This window comes from Chionomys nivalis, chromosome 3, assembly GCF_950005125.1.
Source record: "Chionomys nivalis chromosome 3, mChiNiv1.1, whole genome shotgun sequence".
Classification (NCBI taxonomy): domain Eukaryota; kingdom Metazoa; phylum Chordata; class Mammalia; order Rodentia; family Cricetidae; genus Chionomys; species Chionomys nivalis.
In genome coordinates, this window is record NC_080088.1 from 57,149,130 (window position 1) to 57,172,640 (window position 23,511).

Sequence of the window (23,511 nt, forward strand, 5' to 3'; positions counted from 1 at the left end):
CAGCTACGTGCCCAGCCGGAAGTAAGACATTCGTAACATCCCTTCCAGGGCTCCAGGAGTGTGGTGGGAGAAGGGGTAGAAAGAACGTGAGAGCAGGCAAAAGGGGAAACCATGGAACATCGACTTCTGGGTATGACATGGCTGTTGTGTTTTTTGTTTCATTTTGTTTTTCTTTTGGTTTTTCAAGACAGGGCTTCTCTGTGTAGCCCTGGGTGCCCAGGAACTCACTGTTTCATATATATAAGCTCCACAAAAAAATGTCTTCATAACATTAGGTATACTAAATAAACACTTCTTGTTTATTTCCTAGTTTTGGTAGAGCACTGACGACTAAGCTTAGGGCTCTGAGTACGCTAAGGTGTACTCTTAGCACTCAACCCATCCAACCCCAACATTCTTGGATGAATAAACTCTTTACCCGCAATATGAAGTAGAAATTATGTTAACACAATATTTTGTCAACATATAATGTTCTCTTTAAATATAGATATATTTATTTATGGGACTAGAAAGATGGCACTTGCTATCCTTCCAGAGGATCAGAGTTCAGTTCCTAGACCCAAGTCAGGTGGCTCACAACCACATGTATTACCACCCTCCACCTCCAGGGAATCTGCCCCTCTTCCGGCCTCCACATGTACTCATACACATAGGGCATACATTCATACAGATATGCACAAAGAAACATAAATAAAGCAAAATGAACAAAAAATTTAAAAACTTTAGAATGTGTGTGTGTGTGTGTGCGTGTGTGCAAGTAGCTTACTTGCAGGCACTCTGGAGCAGGCACACAGTCAAATGTCACCAGCATACTCTCAGAAGTCAGTTCTCTCCTGCCTTGGGGCACACACAGATCAAACTCTGCACAACCCCTCCTACCTACTGAGCCATCTTGCTGGCCCTATTTCCACTTTTTAACACTGCTTTTTCTAGACCACTATAAATGCAATATATATATTCATCTTCAGAAGCTAGCATATAAAATTTTAAGGCAACATTTACCACTTTCAACACATGTAGAATAACTTTTTGGTTTTGTTTAGTAATAAATTAGTCTTATGTAACTCATACCCACCTGTATTAACTGTTTGCATTTCTCTAGATTTTCCAGTTTAATAATCTGATTTTTATCCAGAATCAATGTGTGAACATCAGCTTCACAGGGCAAGTTGGGACCTAATTTCTGTAGTCCCTGCCCTGACCAGTTCACCACTGATCCTTAAAAAGAGAAGACAACTTGTTAGAAAGCAAATATGACAGCTGAGCTTAGCATTTTACACTGAGAAAAAATGTGCATACATATTTTAAAATACATCAGTGCACAATAAGTATAAGAATTTAAAATGAGCAGGTTGTGGTGGCACACGCAGGTAGGATTTGCTGAAGGAGGCAGAGGCAGGAGGATCACGAGTTCAAGACCAGCCTGGACTACACACTTTTAAAAAGACAAAAAAAAAATTAAAATAATAGCAATCTAGAGCTGTAATGATATACTTTTCCTCAGAATTTACAAGTTACAGGCTGGAGTAGAGCGCAGAGGCAAAGCCTTTGCCTACCACGCAAGGCCCTGAGGTTCCCCTATTTTATACCCAACAACAGTATTTTAAAATTAGGGCTTAAATTTCTTTTTTGAGTTTTTCGGTTTTATTATCTGGGTTTTAATTTTTTATATATTTTATTTTCCCCTTTCTTATCCTTCAAACTTTTTCTTTGTTTTGGGTTGTTTTTCTTTTGCTGTTGTTTTATTTTGTTTGATTTGAGACAGGGTCTGAAGCTGACCAGGCTAGCATAAACTCTATGTGTCTAAGGCTGGACTTGAACTCTTGATGGGTCCTCCACTTCCCAAGTGCTGGGATTATAGCTATCACCACATCAGACCCTAGAACTAAAAATTTTTTATAGAGATCCAACTCTCTATAACCACAAGTATATCTTTAAGTGCCCAAAGTAGTGTGTGACAGGAGAGGAGTTGGGGGGCACATCACGCATGCTCAAGAAGGCCTGAAGAAAATGCTGGGTGTCCTGCTCTGTCACTCTTTTTATTCTCTCACTGAACCTGGAAGTCAGCAAGGCTCCATAGCACTGCAGGCATCACTAGGGCTACAGGCATTGGGGGCTTTTCACAGGAATTTCAACTCCAGCCCTCATGCTTTCAAGGCAAGTGCTCAGCCGGGCGGTGGTGGCGCACGCCTTTAATCCCAGCACTCGGGAGGCAGAGGCAGGCGGATCTCTGGGAGTTCGAGTCCAGCCTGGTCTACAAGAGCTAGTTCCAGGACAGGCTCCAAAACCACAGAGAAACCCTGTCTCGAAAAAAACTAAAAAAAAAAAAAAAAAAAGGCAAGTGCTCATACCCACTGAGCCAGCTCTACAGCCCTTACTTTGTTTTTCCAGGCAGGGTTTCTCCCTGGCCTGGAACTCATCAAGCAGAGTAGGCTGGTTGTCCAGCGAGCCCCAAGGACCTGCCCATATCCACCTTCCCGGCACTGAGATTACAAGCTCCAGGCACCAAACTCAACATTTCCCTTGGATTTGGAGGACTGAACTCGGGTCCTCACTCCTGCACAACAAGCACTGTACCAACTAAACTATCTCCCCAGTCACTTCAAAGTATTCTGAAAATCAAAGTATAGTTAACTAATCGATAGAATAAAATGATTCTCTGATTTCACAAGGTTGGTGTAAAGAAGCCAAATTACTTGTACTTAGCCTCAGACCTGACAGACAACACTCAATAAAATATGGTTTCAGACTATAGCTCCCCTGGTTAGCCACTATGGACAAGCTTCCTTCTGGTTTTCTCCTTCATTTTTTCAGTCTGAAAACCCCCCAAATTAAGGTGTTGGCAGGTTTGGTAACGCGACCTCTCTCCTTGAGACTGGCTGCCCCCTCACTGTGCCCGCCAGCCAGCGTCTTTCCTCTGTATGTGCAAATCGCTAAGTTAACTTTCCTACTCTATAAGTTGTGAATGATAACCCGGCATAGTGGTGCACACCTTTAATTCAGTACTCAGGAGGCAGAGGCAGGCGGATCTCTGTTGAGTTTGAGGCCAGCCTGTCTATATAATGAGTTCCAGGACAGGCAGAGAGAAGATACATAGTGAAAACTTTTCTTGAAAAGAAAACAAAACAAAAAAGCCGGGCAGTGGTGGTGCACAGCTTTAAGCCCAGCACTTGGGAGACTGTGAGTTCGAAGCTAGCCTGGTCTACAGAGCATGTTCTAGGTCAGGGGCTACACAGAGAAATCGTCTCGAAAAAACAAAAAAAGGGGGGCGGGGAGGTAGACTGAGCCACTTCTGGTAGTACACATCTTTAATCTTAGCACTGGAAAAGCAAAGGCAGGAGGATTTCAACGAGTTTTAGGCCAGACACAACTACAAAATGAGACCCTGTCTAAAAAAAGAAAAGAAAAAAAGCGAGAATTCAATATAAAAAAATGGTCTACATAAAAACGTGAAATAGCCGGGCGGTGGTGGCGCACGCCCTTAATCCCAACACTCAGGAGGCAGAGGCAGGTTGATTGATATATCTGTGAGTTCGAGGCCAGCCTGGTCTACAAGAGCTAGTTCCAGGACAGGCTCTAAAGCTCCAGAGAAACCCTGTCTCGAAAAACAAAAAAAAAAAAAGTCAAATAATATAAGTTGCCCAAAATACCATCTGGCTTTTAAAAAGTGGCTCTGTAAATGCCAACTGCAACTCCTGTCTGTTGTCTTGGAGTGCTAGAGAGGTTTAGGAAAAGTAGCTATCATAGGCATAGGGGGCGGGGCCAAAGTAACTGCCAATTTCAAATTTACCAGCAGACTGGGACTACCCTGGGAAATAATTTCTTGGGACAGCTGTCCTAGGCGGTTTCAATGTTTTTCGGTTTTCTTAGCACGAGAGGTGTCTGAGCCCCTTCTTGATGGATGAAAACTAGAAAAGCGCACCGCGCGTTCGCACACAATTCCGAAGGGTCGACACACCTTTTAGCCGAACTCCTCCCCTCAAGAATCTGATCAAGGTCCCGACTCTACCCCGGTCTGCCCCAATCCAGCCAGCTGCTACCACGCCTCAGAGTGTAACCAAAACAAAAGCTCAGGTCCGGCGCCCCACGGAGGCATCTCCCAGCTATAGGCGCACCCCTATCCTGCGCTCGGCCAAACAAAGACCAAACTCGATCCTAGGACCAGGCCTGCAGAATGACGGGGTAGTAACGCGTGTCCCGGTCACCCCCAGATTCTATCATGGGTACTGGCCACTTCCAATGAAGAGTTCAGGTGGCTATGATGCGGTATCAGATAAGATGCTTCCTGAACGTTCTCTGAATTGATGAAGAGGGGGCACAAGAAATAAAGAAGCTCTGCCAATTTTCCATGGACACTCGGAACTCAAAGTAAAAGTCCCAGAAAGGTCGCCGCAGTCCGAAACCCACTGCCCAGTCAGACTAAGGAGAGCGCGGGACGGGGGCGCCAGGCACCGCGAAGGCTCCTGGGGGCTGCAGTCCCTCATCCAATCTTTACCGCAATGATGCCGAACTGGACCAGAGAGCGGGACTACAACTCCCAGTAGCTAATGCGCCTCCGCGCTGCCTTCAGCCCCGCATCAAAAGAACTGGTCCAAAACTGCACGTCTAAACCCAGGCTTTCTCTTTACACTAAGCAACTATTTAATATGACTTAGTGAAGTAAACTTTGGAGCTTAGTGGTGGGGATCATCCTACCTTCTCCCGGAGTCACAGCTCCGTCGGCTCGCGCTACCGCCATACTTGCCGCTTGCTAATGGCACCAGGCAACCGTCCTCAGCCGTTCTGTAGATCATGTAGTCGGCAGTGGGGAACTGCAAACTACAACTCCCAGGATGCACAGCACCCAACCGGCCCAATTGGCTGCCGGATGGGAATCACAGGCTTGAAAGTGAGTGGTAAAAAAGAGCTTAGGGGACCCTGATAGGTGAGCAAGCTGCAACCTTAGATAAATCATTTCACTCCAGATCCAGGTGTTAGAGAAATTTGACACTTGTACCACCTGGCACATTATAAGGACGTTATTTAAAGTAAACAATTTGAGGGCTCATTGCTAGAAGTCTCTATGACAGCTACCCATTTTGACAATTCTGAATTAAGTTTAAAAGGTTTGAGATTCGCTATAGGAATGAATAAATATTTTGAGACAGTCAAGATGGATACATTGTATTTGAAATTTTAACTAACTAAATGGATTTAAAGCCACAGAAATAGACATTTTTGTTTTAAGGGGTGGTTCTTCTACATTTAACAGAGCTTTTGACCAAGGGAGTATATTTGATACATAAGTGCCCAGAACTTTTTCTGGAGTATTCAAAAGAAATTTAAAATAGCTTCCAAAGTCAAGACTACTTACTTTGCACGGTTGGAAGGGACAAACTTATCCCTTTTTGATTTAAGTATGAACTCAGTAAGAGTGGAAATGACGATATTTAGGGAAACTTGATAGGGACTTTAAAGGTCGCTCAATAGTTCAAAGGGAGCTCCCACTTTTCTCACCAACTTCTCTACATACTGACCTCTGCCCTTGCTGAAAGGGTGCTCCAAAGTCTGAACTTTCTGTTCAGGAAAATCCAGTAATTAGGCTTCCAGCTCTTTGGGCTCACGATTCAAAAAGCATTTCCTCTGTCTTGGATTCCCTTTTTTCTTTGACATCATTTTCCTTAAAGACCTAGTCTGTTGCCCATGGTTCAGTCTAAAGATAATTTTCTAATTCTGAAGAAGGAATAAAGATCCCCCCTTTCTTTTAACTAAGAGACCCCTTACTTAGTAAACAGTCTTATTGTTTTATATGTATAAATGTAAAGCAAGCCAGGCATGGTGACCCAAACTTTTAATCTCAGCAGTCTGAAGGCAGAGGCAGGCAGATCCATGAGTTAAAGGCCAGTGTGATCTACATAGTGAGTTCTAGCCAGAGCTACATAACAGAGAAACTGTCTCAAAAACAAACTGGAGGAGCCAGGCGATGGTGGCGCACGCCTTTAATCCCAGCACTCGGGAGGCAGAGGCAGGCGGATCTCTGGGAGTTCGAGACCAGCCTGGTCTACAGAGCTAGTTCCAGGAAGGCTCTAAAGCCACAGAGAAACCCTGTCTCGAAAAACCAAAAAAAAAAAAACAAAAAACAAAAAAAAACTGGAGGGCTAGAGATGGTTCAGAGGTTAAGAGCATCGGCTGTTCTTCCAGAGGTCCTGAGTTCGATTCCCAGCAACCACATGGTGGCTTACATCTATCTATAATGAGATCTGGTGCCCTCTTCTGGCATGCAGGCATGCATCATGCAGACATTACTTAATAAATAAATCTAAAAAAAAAAAAAAAAAAAACAAACCCAGGCAGCTGTGAGCTACCATGTGGATACTGGAAACCCAAACTAAGTCCTCTGTAAGAATTTCCTTTTAAACTGGAGATTTCCTTTTAAACTCTAGCAAAATAGTCCTTGAATTTCCTTTTGGGTCTATTCCTAAATTCTTTCATTAATGAGACTAAGAACCCCAGGAGGAAACCCTGCATTCCCTTGTAACATGTGGCAGCTTTGACAGGACTCCCCAAAATACTCCAGTAACAGAAACAAGCCATAATTTTAGGACAGAACACCAGCAAACCCATACACCAAAGTCATATTTCCTACCTTGGCCAGAATCATAATGTTCTTGTTCCCGTCCTAGATCAAGAGTAGAGATACCTAGGCTGGAGAAATGACTCAGCGGTTAAGAGCACTGACTGCTCTTCCAGAGGACCTGGGTTCAGTTCCCAGCACCCACATGGCAGCTAACAACTGTCTGTAACTCCAAGATCTGACACCCTCACACAGACATACATGCAGGCAAAACACCAATGCACATAATATAAGAATAAATAAATTCTTTAAAGAAAAATAGAGTAGAGATGCCAAAAGGAAATTCTGTTTGCTGGGCTAGTTTCTTGTTCTCTCTTCCTCTAAATAAGCATCCCTTCCTAGAGATATACCTGACAGTGTGACCAAAACTCCAACCCACAACTTATCCTTGCTGGCACACCAGCCTGGAGTTGGACTTCTGGATTTGCATGGTGGGAATGATGAGATCTAGTCTCTGATTTCCTCTCGTCTTCTAAATAATTTTAGTATTTGAGGGGGAAATGTTATAGTTGTCTTAGGAGACATTGAAGATGCCAGGGCTTTGTTGAGACCTTTTAAAGGAAACCAATTTCATTCTGGTAAAAAGAATGGAAAACCTCTGTTCCTGAGTGGAGACATGACATTCTGATTGCTCCAAAAGCAGAATATTACATACTATTTATTGTTACTTCCCTTATGGGTTAATCTAACTGGGTTAAACACACCTTTAATCCAGCACTTTGGGGCAGGGAAAACTCTGTGATTGTCACCTTCCACCATGTGGCTGGTTGTCTGCCATTAGGCTGCTTACAATTGGCATGGTTTTCTCTCTCCCTCTTCTCTAGCTCCCTTCTCCAATAGCTGCTCATATTTACAGCTTGCCTGCCCTGTTGTTTTTCTTTCTTTCAAAGGATAATAAAATTGTCCTCAAACTTTCAAGTCTGTCTCTAAATTATTTTACTTAGAAGACTAAGGCGGTGATGGTGCACACCTTTAATCCCAGGCAGGCATATCTCTGTGAGTTTGAGGTCGGGCTGGTCTACAATGTGAGTACCAGGATAGCCAGAGCTGTTACACAGAGAAACCCTGTCTCAAAAAAAAAAAAAAAAAAAAAAAAAAAAAAAAAAGACTAAGACTCCAAAACAAGGAACCTCAGTACCATTATCAAAAAACCCAAATACATCAGAACCTTCTCTTCAAAATCACTATCCTGGTTTATGTTTGAAGATTTATTTTCTTTTTATTTGTGTGTGTGTGTGTGTGTGTGCAGAAAAGAACCTCCAATGTGGTTGTGGGCCACCAGTGTAGATTCTGGAAACCAAGCTCAGGCCCTCTGCAGGTGCAGCCATCTCCCCCAAACCATGGCTTATTTTGTCATTTTAAGGGTCCTCAGAGGATACCCCACTTTAATTCTGAAAACGCTGACATTGCTGTCATAACTGGAGTGGGCTCTAAGGAGTATGGAGACAATAGTTCTGGGAGGGGGTAAAGAAAGGGCTGCAGATCTCTTCTATTTAACAAAGTCATTACTTAGAAAGGGGACCCAGCAATATTAGGGGTGAAGGTATTCAGGAGCCAGATTTTCTCACGTTTACAATAGTAGCTGGGAGATGGGTTTGTTGGATTCATCTGTCCTGCGTTCCTCAGGACAGGGCCCAAAGGTTAGATGTTCCCATATGATCACATGACCCAGCAATACTTCCCAGACACAGACACACCTTTGTGTTCCAGGCACCAATCTGACATTTAAACCAAACCACTAACCTTTTAACAAAATTGCCTTCTTGCTTGAATTTTAAGCTCTGCAATTTCTGAATGAGTTGGAGAATTCTACTAATTAACCCTGCAAATCTCTCAGAAAGGTAGTGTTTCTTGGCAGGCGCAGAGCTCTTTCATGTCTATCAGCAATGCACATTTGATCCCCAGCTCTGTCTCCCTGTTTCATTTGCCCACTGTTACCGGAATGATCCAGGCAAGACAATGCCCTCTGTCACATCAATGTCGCCCTCAGAAACTTCCCAAACACAAGCTGACCTCGTTCGACTTCCACCATTCGCTCCATCCATTTTCTTTCGGGGCTTTTCACTGAGTACTGACACAAAACACTTGTGCTTAGAAAAGTGCAAGTACTCACATAACAAGGATGAACTGGAAGGTGGAAGAGCTCAGGAAGAAGACTCGGATAGTGCATGGGAACGCGCAACACGGCTTCGGAGAGGAATGTACACAAAGTTCAGATAACACAGTTAGGAGAGAAAGTCAACACTGGACTAGCATTTGTGTGTTTGGTTTTTGAGAGAAGGATTTACTTTGCAGCCTAGGTTGGCCTCAAACTCACTAAAATAGTCCTGCCTCAGTCTTCCGAGTGCTAGGATTACTGACATTGCCACCATGCCTGGAAATATTTGTGGATACTGCAATCACTGCCATACAGTGAAGGTGCTTCAGTAATTAGGATTGAATTGACCATGTCTGAGAGAAAAAGTCTAACTTCGCCGTTTGCAAGTTGAAAAGTAAGTTACTAATATGCACATGTAGAAGTCAAAGAGCGATTGTGAGAACTGGTTCTATCCCACCGTGTGGGTGTGGGCATGGAACTCGGGTGTGGCAACAGGTCTCAGCATTAAATAAATAAATAGAGGGGCTGGAGATATGGGTCACAGTTAAGAGCACTTGCTGCTCTTTCAGAGAACTGGAATTAAGTCCCCAGCACCCACATTAAGTGGCTCATAACTGCTTTAACTCCACTTCCAGGGATCCAAGTTTTTGCCTCCACAGGTACCTAAGTGCATGTGTACACATACATTCACACAGATAAAATATAAAATATTTTTTTAAAAAAAAAATCAAAAGAAACAGGTGGGTAGCGGTGGCACACCTCTAATCCCAGTACTCAGGAGGCAGAGTCAGGAGGATCTCAAGGCCAGTCTTGTCTACAAAGTGAGTTCCAGAGCAGTCAGAGCTACACAAAGAAACTCTTGTCTTGAAAAAAAATCAAAAGAATTACATTTTATTTTACATAAAATGACCCGAAATTAAAATTTTGGGGGATTGGAGAAATGGCTTAGCAGTTAAGAATACTGACTGGTTTTCCAGAGGACCTGTATTTGATTCCCAGCATCAACATAGTGGTTCACAACCATCTGTAATCCCTGTTCCATGAGATCCACCTTCCTGGCTTCTATGGGCACAAGATACACAAGTGGTACATAGACATGCAAGCAGTCAAAACATTTATACACAGAAAATAAAAATATTAAAAAGTTTTTAGAAGACTTAAGGATGGCTAGCATCCATCAAGCCCTGGGGTTATTTCTCCAGCACTTTATATACCAGGCATGGGGTGAGTGATGGTGGTGCATGCCTTTAACTCCAGCACTCGGGAGGAAGAGGCTGATGGATCTCTGTGAGTTCGAGACCAGCGTGGTCTACAGAGTGAGTTCAAGGACAGCCAGGACTGTTTCACAGAGAAACCCTGCCTTGAAAAACAAAACAAAACAAAAAATAAAAAACAAAAACAACAACAACAACAACAAAAATAGGCATGGAATCGTGTGTCTGTGGCCACAACTCTTGTAATCCCAATGCTTGGAAAGCGAGTGTGAGAAGACGCGGGGTGCGAATGAGAACGGCCTCCGTAGGCTCGCACGTTTCAATGTTTGGTGTGAATGAGAACGGCCTCCGAAGGCTCGCACGTTTCAATGTTTGGTGCGAACGAGAACGGCCTCCGTAGGCTCGCACATTTCAATGTTTGGCGCTGGGTTAGTAGTACTGTTCAGGAAGAATTGGCAGGTATGGTCTTGTTGGAGGTTACTGGAAGCAGGCTCTGAGGTTACAACAGCCCGCACCAGGCCCAGTCGCCCTCATTAGGATGTGAAGTTCTCAGCTACTGCTCTAGCACCGTGCCACGAGCTTCCCATCATGACAGTCGCGGACTAAGCTTCTAAAACTGTAAGCACGCGCCAAAATAAATGCTTTCTTTTGTATGAGTAGTCTTGGTCATGGTGTCTTTCTCTTCGCAGCAGAACAGAAACTACAACAAAGATCAAAAGTTCAAGGCCACCTTCAGCTACAAAGTGAGTTCAAGGCTAGCCTGGAATCATAGCTAAATGAGATCCCATCTCCAAAAGAAAACAATAGCTATTTATCAGCCTGTGCCTGGTGGGTGATGCTAGGTGGTGGTACCTACACACAGTGTGCAGCATTGCCTTGCCTCTGCCTTTGCACCCAAAATGGAACTAATGCTACTTGCAAGATGGAGTCACCCCGAACTAATCATAACCTTTATACCACTGTTTTCACAAAATATGAAGGGATTTAACGGTAAGTATGCTAGTTAGTTTTTTTGTCAACTTGACAGAAACTAAAGTTATCTAAGAGGAGGGAACCACAATTAAGAAACCGACTCTATGTGATTGGGCTGTAGGCAAGCCTATGGGCATTTTCTTAATTAGTGATTGATGTGGGAGGGCTTAGCCCATTGTGGGTCGTGGGACTCCTGAGCTAGTAGTCCAGGGATGTATATGTAAATAGACTGGCCAGGTGGTGGTGGCACATACCTTTAATCCCAGCACTCAGGGAGGCAGAAGCAGGTGGATCTCTGGGAGTTCGAGGCCAGCCTGGTCTACAAGAGCTAGTGCCAGGACAGGCTCCAAAACTCCACAGAGAAATCCTGTCACAAAATACCAAAAATCAAAACAAAAAGAAAAGAAAAAACATGTAGTTCTAAAAACTAATGTTACGACTGGAGAGATGGCTCAGAGGTTAAGAGCACTGACTGTTCTTCCTGAGGTCCTGAGTTCAATTCCCAGCAACCACATGGTGGCTCACAACCATCTGTAATGAGATGTGGACCCTCTTCTGGTCTGTAGGCACACATGCAGACAGAACACTGTATACATAATAAATAAATAAATCTTTTTAAAAAAATAAAAACTAAGGTTAAACTCGGGAGGCAGAGGCAGGCAGATCTCTGTGAGTTCGAGACCAGCCTGGTCTACAAGAGCTAGTTCCAGGACAGGCTCCAAAACCACAGAAAAACCCTGTCTCGAAAAACCAAAAAACAAAAACAAACAAACAAACAAAAAAACTAAGGTTAAAATAAAAAGCGACAGCTTTATTAAATATGACAACTAACTGTAACTCTTAGTGTCATCAAATATCCAATAGCATTCTAGTATTTGGTTATTTTTTTGTTGTTTTTTTTGTTTTTTTGGTTTTTCGAGACAGGGTTTCTCTGTGGTTTTGGAGGCTGTCCTGGAACTAGCTCTTGTAGACCAGGCTGGTCTCGAACTCACAGAGATCCGCCTGCCTCTGCCTCCCAAGTGCTGGGATTAAAGGCGTGCGCCACCACCGCCCGGCGCATTCTAGTATTTGTTTGTTCAAACCAAGTAATGCATTTTTCTGTTACTGATTTCCACGTGATGAGTGGCCCAAGGTGACTTCATTTTGTCCTAGTTTTAGCTAAGCCCTCTTCGCAGCCTGCACTAACCACATCCTGCCGAGCAGAGTTTCTCACACAGCTGTACCTGCAGCCACGGGAGCACCACTGCTTCACAGAACTGAAAACCGTTGTAATCAATCGAACTATGACATCTGATAGAACTACATCCCGTCCTGCCTCTGGCATGATGTGATCGTGGGGTTTTTTGGCTTTATAAACCCTCCCCTGTTTTTTCTCTGGGCCTAGAGTTCTTTCCAGCCAAAGCTTGCTCTTGACCTCCAGCAAATAAGGGACTCTTAACCTGACCTTCATTGAGCGGCATTCTCTTGGGTCCCAAGTGGGTATAAGAATTAATAAGCAAACTTACATGCTCAGATTGTTATCAGCATCGTGTGGTGTCTATCTACACACAAAAGTACTTTCCAAAGGTAAAGTCTGTAAAATCACATTCCATATCATAACTGACAAGTGTACATTAATTAATTTGATGACAGGTAATAAACAACTTTGAAATATAAAAAAACATTCTGAAAAAACAGAAATGTAAAAAAGAATTTAATTCTCATTAGTAGGCTTTAAAGTTTATCACATTTATGTGTGTTGTGGAGGGTGTGTGTGTGTGTGTGTGTGTGGAGGTTGTGTGTGTGAGAGAGAGAGGGCAGGAGGAAGTGTGCACGCATACCATGTCACATGTGTGGGGTCAGAGGACAACTTACAGAATTAGTTCTCTCCTTCCACTATATGGGCTTAGGGCTCCAACTCAGGCGGTCAGAACTGGCAGCCTGAGATTTATCCAATGAGCTATTTCCCAGGCTAGCAAATTTGTTTTTACAAAAATCTGTGCTTGGGGGTGGAGAAATGGCTCAGTGGTTAAGAGAACTGACTATTCTTGCAGAGGACTAGGGTTTGATTTCCAGCCTTCACATGGCAGCTTGTAACCTGTCTGTAACTCCCGTCCTAGGTATCTGACATCCTTTTGTGACCTCTGTGGTCACTACCTGCACATTGTGCACAGACATACATACACCCATATACACAAAACAAAATAAAGGTTAAAATAATTAAAAACTGTGTTCAATATATCAGAAATTGTGTCAGCAAGAATGTTGTGTAATCTTGTTCTTCCCCTTGCCGTATATGTACCAACATGATATCTTCAACGTGTTCTCTAACTCAACAAGTATTTGCTACATGGCCTTTCACAGAAGACATTTGCCATTCCCTATTCTAGAGAAAGTAAGATGAAAGTAAAAATTTAGCCAGTGGAGAGGGAAAAGTATTTCTAAATAATAAGGACAGGCTGGACACATGAGAATGAGCCAATAGTCTGTGAAAAAGGATAGACAAGCATTGCATACCAGGCCCTGCAAAACATAAATCACTCCTCTGCCCATGTTTGACTTTCTGAGCCAAACTGTAATATCAGATTCTTCCAGAAGAGGGCTCCCTTTATTTACTGTGTTGAAAAGCCAAAAGGAAAATTGAGAGAACTTTACAGTAAACATTTATGTACTTATCATTTTTATTTCATCACCAACATTTTTATGTTTTTTAATCATATATATATACTCATCAATCAATAAATCATGTTATCAATAGGTCACTACACCTCTCTTAAAATATATCAGCATGTATTGCATTTACTAGTAATCCAAATTATCTAGTTTCCTTTTTAAAAAAATGTTAATTACTTTTTCTTTTGCAGCGCTGGGACCTTAGGCATGCTAGGCAACTGCAATACCATTAGAATGTGCTTTGTGTCTTAGAAGATGGACTTGATTTGAAGCCCAGAAGTGGTGGCACACGCCTTTAATCCCAGCACTCGGGAGGCAGAGGCAAGCAGATCTCTGTGAGTCTGGTCTACAGAGTGAATTCCAGGATAGGCTCCATACCTACTGAGAAACTCTGTCTAGAAAAACCAAAAAATTAAAAGAGAGAGAGAGAGAGAGACAGAAAGGAAAAGAAAAAAGGAGACATAAATATGATAAGATAAAAAGGTTATTGAATCTACTTTTAAAAGCAACTATTGGTTTTAAATGTTTTGCATTGGTTTTACATGTTATACAAATTTTATATATTGATGCAAATTTGAGATTAATTTTGTTAAGACATATTGAACATACAGTTCTAATCTTGTTCAGGTATTGTACATACCTATACAGCACATTTAACAATGTAATACAAATCTCTAGTCCTTGAAAATTATTACCATCAACTGCTTAGGATAATTAAGAAATATAGATTAGTAGTTAATTACCTAGTATAATCAAACTTGTAGCCACATTAGGTATGTTTTCAATGTCAAACAAAGGTATAATTTAGATAGATAGGTCATCTTTAAATACTTCAGAGAGATACAGAATATGACATTTAAGATGTTTTAATAGTCTAGGTTGTTCTTTTTATGAAAATGAGATATGTCTGCTTCTGGCAGCACCAATCTACTTCAGAGAAGATAATGGGTATCAAAGAAACTCTACATGGTGTTTACTTTCTTTGTGGCAAAAGTAAGCCACTCACCGGGCAAGAAAATGCCCCTGCCTCCAATGCTGACATAATGCCATCCTAGTTAGACAGGCAGGACACAAAATATCCTGCATCACAGAAAGTCTGCCAAATATACTAGGCCTGTAGGCCGAAGATAGATGCCCCAATGTTGCAGAAGAACTTTCAGTGACTGTCCAGGCAGCCAGCTGTTTCTGTCATTACTCACATTTTTAGAAGTCACTTGTTTGCACTTCCTGCTTACTCAGTTAATATTATTTCCTTCTTGGGTCTCTGAGGGAGTTGAAGATTAGATAGTTATAGTTTACCAAAGCAAGTTATGATAGAAAGTAAATTAGGTCTAAGACTTTGGACTCACCAAAATAGGATAGTTGCATTTTCTCTGAATTTGTCAAATGCAAATGGAATAAACATTGTTGATGTATTTATTGCCTGTATATAGTATATATAGTCATTGTACTTACTGTTTATAGTTTCTTTTTCTTTTTCTTTTCTTTTGGATTTTTGAGACAGGGTTTCTCCGTAAGTTTTGGTTCCTGTCCTGGAACTAGCTCTTGTAGACCAGGCTGGCCTCGAACTCACAGAGATCCGCCTGCCTCTGCCTCCCGAGTGCTGGGATTAAAGGCGTGCATCACCACTGCCTGGCCTGTTTATAGTTTCTTATATTAGTTATAGCCTTTTCATTTTAGACAAAAAGGGGGAATGTAGTGGCATTTCAATTGTATTTTAATAAATAAAGACTGCCTGAAGATCTGAGAGTAAACAGTCCTACTGGTCGGCCCTACAGACCAGGTTATGGTAACACATACCTTCAGTCCTGGAAGACACAGTGACATGCACCTTCGATCCCAGCAGCCACACTTAATCGTGCTTCAGGACACACAGCAAGCATAGGACGTTAGAGGACAACTATGTGAAGCTGGTTTTTGCCTTCCACCTTTATGTAGGCTCTGGGATTGAACTCAGGTCATCAGCTTTACGAGGTAAGCATTTTACCTGGTGGGTAAAACAACTTTGCCTAATTTGTACTTTTTTTTTTCATTTTTTTTTTCAAGAGAGGGTTTCTATGTATGTATTCTGGCTGTTCTGGAACTAGCTCTGTAGACCAGATTGGCCTTGAACTCACAGAGATCTGGCTGCCTCAGCCTCCAGAGTGCTGGAATTAAGGTGTACACCATCACACCAGGCCAGGAAATTTTACAACAGCTTTTTTGTTTGCTTGTTTGTTTTTCGAGACAGAGTTTATCTGTGCTGCCCTGACTGTCCTGGAATTTGCTCTGGAGACCAGGCTGACTTTGAACTCACAGAGATCTGCCTGCTTTTGCCTCCTGAGAATTGGAATCAAAGGCATACGCCACCACTGCCCAACTAAAATAGTTTATTTAATTAAAATATTTTTTAGATTTATTAATTTTATTTTATGTATCTGAATATTTCGAATGTATGTACATGTGCCATGTGTCATAGTGTTACCCCTGGAGGTCATTAGACAGAGCTACAGTCCCTGGAACTGGAATTACAGATGATTGTGAGCCTCCATGTGGATGCTGGGATTCAAACACTAGGTCTCTGCCAGCACAAGTGCTCTTAACTGCTGAGCCATGTTTCCAGGGTTAATATAGCTTCTCTTTCTCTCTTGAGGATTTCTTTACTTTTATGTGCATTAATGTTTTGCCTGCATGTATGTCTGTGTGAGGGTGCCAGATCTCCTGGAACTGGAGTTACAGAGAGTTGAGAGCTGCCATGTGGGTGCTGGGAATTTAACTTGGGTCCTCTGGAAGAGCAGTCAGTGCTCTTAACTGCTGAACCATCTTCTCCAGCCTCTTAAAATAGCATTTCTTAAAAGGCAAAAAAGAAAGAAAACAGAAAAAAACTAGCTTTGTATGTGTGTGTGTGACTTGTTGCAGTCTGTGTTATTTCCTGAGTGTTGGTATTATACGATCGCGGGCATATTTAAATAAGTGGTTAATTATTTTTAGTTTATTAATTTATTTATTTTTGGTTTTTTGAGACAGGTTTTCTCTGCATCTTTGGGCCTGTCCCGAACTCGCTCTTTGACCAGGCTGGCCTCGAACTCACAGGGATCCACTTGTTTCTTAATCTTTAACTCTTTAATTCTTCTGAGTACTTGAATTAAAGGCATGCGCCACCACAGCCCGGCTAGTTTTAGTTTCTGACACAGTAGTAGTAGATGTAGTCTGGGCCCTGTCTTGCTATGCAGACCAACCTGCGAGGGGGGCCTCCCAAACAACTGGGATTAAAAACCTTGCGCCACCGTGTCAGGCTAAAACTATTACTTTTTTTTTTTTTCTGAAGTTGAAGAATTTTTTTTTAAGGGATTTTTTTTTTTAAATTTTATATACGAGCGCTCTATTTGCATGCACACCTGCATACCAGAAGAGGGCATAGATCCCTAGGAATTGAACTCAGGACCTCCGGAAGAGCTGCCAATGCTCTTAACGTCTGAGTTAGCCATCTCTCCAGGTCCCGAAGATCGAGATTTAACTCAAGGTTTCAGGTGCCACTCGCGCTATCTCTGGACCACATTGTCAGCTACTACGATTTAATTTGATTTCAAAGGCAAGGGCATAGTGTGACCTTCAGGCTTTACCAGAGAGATACTCGTCTGCGGTCTTCCTGAGAAGTGAAAAGACACGTGTAACACGCTTGTCTTTTGTCCAAGCTTTCTGCAAAAGGCTGGCTCTAGATTCTAGAACACTTGCCTGCGGGGAATGGAACGGCACAGAATCAAAGCCAAGCCTATCTTTTTGACGGCCACCTCCTCGGGCCCAACAGAACCTTTGGAGGTCAGTAACTGTCAGTAATTTCGGTGGAAAGCTGTTGCTAGGAAACCAGACCCGGATCCCGGAAGTGACATCATCGCAGGGCGCCCGGAAGGGAATTTAGGGAGGAGAGTCTCTTCCCCTGCCCTATAAGGGGTTTTCCCATAATTCTTTCTTTCTCTTCGCCATCTTTCCTCCGGCCGGGCGGCAGCTCCCATCATGAAGTAAGCGATCTCTGTTCATCTCAATCCGCCTCCATCCTGCGGCAGAGCGCCTGGGGATGGCTTTTCTTTGCGGTGCACGTCCTAACGGGATTTGGGTTTTCCTTCCAGGGTCGAGCTGTGCAGTTTCAGCGGGTACAAGATCTACCCCGGACACGGGCGGCGCTACGCCAGGACCGACGGGAAGGTAAAAAGCCGGCTGGGCCGAGGGAGTGTAAGGCTGGTCGGCTGGCCTGGGGAGCACCCCGCCGGCCAAGTGTCGGGTGGGAAACCTGAGTGAATCCCGATGGGGTGTGAGCCAGGCGGGAAACGCGCGGTCTTTGTAACTAATAGCCATAGAAAGGGAAATGGTCAGGACTCGGAGCTGGGCTGCGCGTCTTTTTGAGTCTGAAAGGACTAAAAGCCAGATTTTCTCAAAATTTGACGCCATCCGACCCTTGGCGACGAGTGTAGGTTCCCCTGCTCTTGAGAAAAGATGAAATGTGGAGACCTTGATGCCACCCTGTTACCTGTCACTTGTGTCCCAGCCAAGATGAAAAAACTAGACTAAAAATCATGTGAGGATTTTTCAATTTCGGCGTCTTATGCTTTGTATAAAAGGTGTGACTAATTTATGAATTTGTTAACTTCAGGTTTTCCAGTTTCTTAATGCAAAATGCGAGTCCGCATTCCTGTCCAAAAGGAATCCCCGGCAGATAAACTGGACTGTCCTGTACAGAAGAAAACACAAAAAAGGACAGTCGGTAAGTGGCTTACAGCTTGCTAGCCTCTTAAAATTGCGCTGTCAGATTCTGCCATGTTAAATCTTGATTAAATAAGACTTAAAATTGAAAGCATCAAACAAGTGACAGAAATTACAGAGCTAGATGTCACCTTGTATACCAAAGTCTTAGGGCCGTGTGTTGAAAGGATCTCCTCTGCAAGTTTCATTGTAGAGGCCCTTGGGATGTCTGGTGTTGGCAGTGGGTAGAGGTGTGGTGGGTAGTTGAACCAAAGCTTAGGTAGTCAGGCTTGGCTAGTTACTAGCTATGTTAGAGGAAATAGCACTGGGTGTGACATATATTAATTACATGGGGACGTGGACTGCTCTTAAAATCCCAGTGTTTTGGGGTGGAAGAGTTTCAAGGGCAACCTAAGCAAACCTTGTTTCCTAAAGCAGAATGCACAGTTAGTGGGAGGATTCATTTCTAATTTCATTCACTAGATCTCTTTGGATGTCGCAATGGGCATCTTCTAGGTGTTGGTGAGGGTGTAGAGAAACGTGAATCTTAGTATCCTGCTAAAGTGGAATGACAACTGCCTTGACAAACCTTTGCTTTAACTCAGAATGTTAATTTTGTTTTTTTGAGACCGTTTTTTTTTTTTTTTTTGTTTTTTTGTTTTTTTTTTTTTTGGTTTTCCGAGACAGGGTTTCTCTGTGGTTTTGGAGCCTGTCCTGGAACTAGCTCTTGTAGACCAGGCTGGTCTAGAACTCAGAGATCCACCTGCCTCTGCCTCCCGAGTGCTGGGATTAAAGGCTTGCGCCACCACCGGCGCCACCACCGCCCGGCTTGAGACCAGTTTTTTTTCTGGAACTCTGTAGACCAGGCTGACAAAATGTTAAATTCAAAAAATTCTAACAACGGGCAGTTACATTCTTAATATTGAAAGCAAGTACTCAAAATTTGGTATTGAGGTCTTGGAAGGCTGAGGCAGGAGAATTGACTTTGAGGCCAGTCAAGGCTGCAAACTATCTCCCTTATCTCCAAAAAAGATGTGGGTGCTATAGGTTGAATGCTTGAAGCTAGAAAGTTTGCTATTGTGGGGGTTCCTTGTTTTTTGTTTGTTTTTTCGAGACAGGGTTTCTGTCTTCCTCTGGCTGTCCTGAAACTTGTTTTGCTTCGTCTCATGAGTGCTGTGATTAAAGGGGAGTGCCGCCACTGCTTGCTTTGGGGTTCTTAAAAGATAGTTGGGTGATGGAAATAGTTCTAGTCCTCTTCTAGCCTGAACGTGTTCTTGATTTCATTCCTTCCTCCCTTTTCTTTTAACTTTCTTAAAAAAAAATATTCCCAGACCTGTAATTTGTTGGCAAACCCTCACATGAACTTAGCAGTGAAATTTCCCATTTGTGGGAAATTTGTGGTGGTTGCTCAACACCCCCCTATTGGGGGGGGGAGTTTTTTGGTTAGGAATATTCAGCCATAGATATATGCAGTGGGATATTTAACCCTTTAAAGAGTGGGGAACAGCCAGCTTTGAAGAAACACGAAGATAGTCTGAGGAAAGAGGCTAAGTTCTCAACCTTCCTTTATAACTAAATTTTTTGCTACTTTTATGAATTATAAGTATCTGTTTTCTGATGATCTTAGGTGGGCTAGATTAAACGTTGAGCTGGGCTAGGAAAATGGATAATTCCATGGTTTCACTTTAATGAGAGAGATGCCAAGAATAGGCAGACTAATAAAGAATGAAATGTAAGGAGAGGGTAAGAGAATGGAGAACTGTTTTAAGGATTTTGGATAAGAAATGAAACATATTTTGGGTTTTCTTACTGTAAGATTAAATCTTTGAAAAGAAACTATTTTTTATTTTTTTGGTTTTTCAAGACAGGGTTTCCCTGTGAAGCTTTGGCTGTCCTGGAACTCACTATAGTCCAGGCTGGCCTCAAACTCAAGAGTTTAAAAGCCTGTGCCACCACTGCTGGGCTACACAATGAGAACTTGTTTTTCATAATAGCTATGATATTGAATACAGATTTCTAGTATAGAATCTACAGCAGACGTTGGGGTCCTGGATACTAAAGTTTGGTGGGTTTTTTAGTATTCACTTCCTAAGCCCTTTTTGTAGGTAGATTTGACTTCTTAAGTCTGTAAACAGTCTTGTTAAAATTATTTTATTTATTTTTGGTTTTTTGAGACAGGGTTTTGCTGTAGTTTTGGAGCCTGTCCTGGAACTAGCTCTTGTAGACCAGGCTGGCCTCGAACTCACAGAGATCCACCTGCCTCTGCCACCCAACTGCTGGGATTAAAGGCATGCTCCAGCACTGCCTGACTTCAAAATCATTTAATATACTAGCCTTTATAAACTTATTTTTATATGTGTGAATGTTTGTTTGCATGCGTGTACATGTACCATGTGTGTGCTGGGTGCTGCAGAAGTCAAGAGGTAATGTCAGGGCCCTAGCACTGGAATTAGAGGTGGTTGTGAGCCACCATATAGTGCTGGGAACTGAACCTGGGTCTGCTGCCAGAGCAACCAGTGTTCTTACTTGATGAGCCATCTCTCTAGCCCCTACAATCATTTTAAAAGTGCCATCTGACTCCTGAAGAGAACCATTCTTCCTGAAAATTGAATAATTTTTTTGTCCTTTTTCAGAAGCAAAAGAGAACATGATTTGTGATACAAGGTTAAAACAATTTATAACCTGGAAAGCAATGTTTATTTCTTGTAATTGGCATGAATTAATTTGAGTATAAAATTTAAGAGCTCTTTGACCAAGAGGCCAGTAATAGTGGTACATACCTAATCGTAGCACCAAGGTATAGCAGGACTACACAGAGAAATCTGTCTCAAACACATATATGCACACACAGAAAGAAAAGTTCTTTGACTTTAATTTACATTTCCAAAAGTTATTGAATAAGGTTGATCAACCAGTCTTTGCTTTGTAGGAAGAAATTCAAAAAAAAAGAACCCGCCGCGCAGTCAAATTCCAGCGGGCCATCACTGGTGCATCCCTTGCTGATATAATGGCCAAGAGGAATCAGAAACCAGAAGTTAGGAAAGCCCAGCGAGAGCAGGCCATCAGGTGAGGAATGTTCCACTCTGACACTGCAGCTATTGGGTGACCAGATGGTTTTTCTACTGTGGGAACCTAGTTTCATGGGACTGTCAGTTTCTGAAGCATAATGCAGGCCTATACTCTATAATTTGTTAAACCTCAGTACACACAATTTCTTATGTTAAGCAGACTTGGGTAATGGGATTTATTGACAACTCTTGGGATCTTTTTGTTGGGCTCCTTACCAAGCTCTCTAGTGAAGCCCCACTAGCCTCGGGTTTAAGATTTTCCTGTCTTGGCCTCAAAGGTTGTACACTTGAGCTGGCTCTGGATAATGGATTTAATTCATAAATAATGGGGAAGGAATATATGATAGTGAGTCTACTTGTCCAAAACTTTAGCTCCTTACCAGTAAGTTGTGTTCTTAAAGAGTAAAGTCTTGGGCTTAATGTTGCTTATGACACTCACTACAGGGCTGCCAAGGAAGCAAAAAAGGCTAAGCAGGCATCCAAGAAGACCGCAATGGCTGCTGCCAAGGTAATTGGGCTCTTCTTGGGTTTCTTACAATAGGAAACTTTATCTTTAATACAAGGGTTAGTAAATGACAGCTGCAAGTTTCTATTGGAAATGGTTGTAGCTAATTTCCAAGTCAGTGGTTATATCTCAGGTTTCCAGTGAGTCTTAATTTTAGGGTGCCTTAAAAAAGGGAAAATAAGATGATTTTTGTTTTGTTTTTGGTGGGTTTCTGTTTTTTGAGATGTGTTGCTATAACTGAGACTGGCCTGAACAAGACTTGTCTCAATTTAAGGATGGATAGTTCTGCTGCCTAAATGGATTATGGGTATGGTCCCTTGTACCCAGCTTGACTTTTGTGTTTTGAAGTAATTTTACACTTTGAATAACTGTACAACAGTATAATGAATTTACCCAGCTTTTTCTAGTAGTTAAAAAAATGTAAAGCTAGAAAGTTAACAGTTTTTTATACTTGAGTGGGCAAGATGGCTCTGCCAGTAAAAGCACTTGCTGCCAACCCTAATTTAGCCCTGGGTACACGAGGTGAAAGGAAAGAACCAACACTGAGTTGTACTGACTTGTACACGTGTCATGCAAGACCCTGAGCCTTCAAGCGTAATAAAAATGTTTAAAAAAATGATCATTCTGGGTCAACAAGATGACTCAGTGGGTAAAGTGAGGACCCTATGGTAGTAGGAGAGCTAATTTTCCCACATGTCTGTGAACTCTACATGTGTTATGCTGTGTAGTGTGTCCCAACCAAGAGAAATTAAATGCATCATACTTAAATGACTGTAGTAAGTAGTATGACACTCAAGTCCCAGCACTTGTGAAGAGTGGAGACAGGAACAGTTCAGAGCCAGCCTGAAGATCCTTCCAAAATAACCCAAACTTTGTTACAATTCAGGGCCCCACACTACATTGTATCATCTTACTGCCCAACCTGTAATATTACATGGTGGAAAGGAACTTTAAATATGGTGAAGTTACTGTGAAGTTGGTAATGATGTAGTTAAATTACAAAGGCAGTGAAGGGTATGTAAAGAATCTCGACCATGAGGACAAAGTGACAAGATTCCATGGAATAATGCCCTGTTGTCTCTTTACAGGCCCCCACAAAAGCAGCACCTAAACAAAAGATTGTGAAGCCTGTGAAGGTCTCTGCTCCCCGAGTTGGTGGAAAACGCTAACTTGGTAGATCAGAGTTTTGAATAAAGTTCATTTCAAACTCTAGGTGTTGTTGGATTTTCTTTTCCCTTTCATAAAACATGTTGTATGGGGGGAGGGTGGCTTAGCCACAGACTGTATGTTTAGGTTGCCTGAGTTCCTAACGTTCAATATCCTGCTAAAAATGGGTTTTTTTGTTTGTTTTTTTTTAACTGGCCATGCTCTCTGTTGCACACTTTTAAACTCAGGAGTCAGGGACAAGTGGATCTCTGTGAGTTCCAGGACAGCCAGAACTACATAATGAGACGTCTGGAAAACTTTAAAAATATTTTTATCTCAGCAATAATGCCTAATATAACATTAGTTGAAGAGATGGCAAACAAAATGATATGGGTGTGAGCTGTGTCTGGAGCACAGCTATGATCCCAGCATGTGGGAGACTTGAAAACAGTTCGAGGCCAGCCGCCATGAAGCCTCTGTGTATTTTTGTCCTGTTTTTTCGAGACAGGGTTTCTCTGACCTGGAAC

At 42.4% G+C, this 23,511-nt stretch overlaps 2 protein-coding genes across 2 annotated transcripts in view; one reads left to right on the plus strand and one right to left on the minus strand.

Annotated features, from left to right (window-relative positions):
* The window catches only part of Cep97 (centrosomal protein 97), a 33,886-nt gene extending 29,084 nt beyond the window's left edge, over positions 1-4,802 (minus strand). The window contains exons 1-2 of the mRNA XM_057765136.1: positions 4,696-4,802; positions 1,076-1,218 (exon numbers count right to left, since the gene is read on the minus strand). Coding sequence (XP_057621119.1) covers positions 1,076-1,218; positions 4,696-4,738 — 186 coding nt within the window. The 5' untranslated portion in view covers positions 4,739-4,802. The remainder of the gene's footprint in view (positions 1-1,075; positions 1,219-4,695) is intronic.
* A 12,629-nt stretch (positions 4,803-17,431) lies between these two features.
* On the plus strand, positions 17,432-23,050 carry Rpl24 (ribosomal protein L24). Its single transcript, XM_057763682.1, has 6 exons — positions 17,432-17,547; positions 17,656-17,731; positions 18,177-18,287; positions 21,195-21,331; positions 21,778-21,841; positions 22,927-23,050. Exons 1-6 carry the CDS (start codon positions 17,543-17,545, stop codon positions 23,005-23,007), a joined length of 474 nt encoding a protein of 157 aa, XP_057619665.1. The 5' UTR covers positions 17,432-17,542; the 3' UTR covers positions 23,008-23,050.
* The last annotated feature ends 461 nt before the right edge of the window (positions 23,051-23,511 follow it).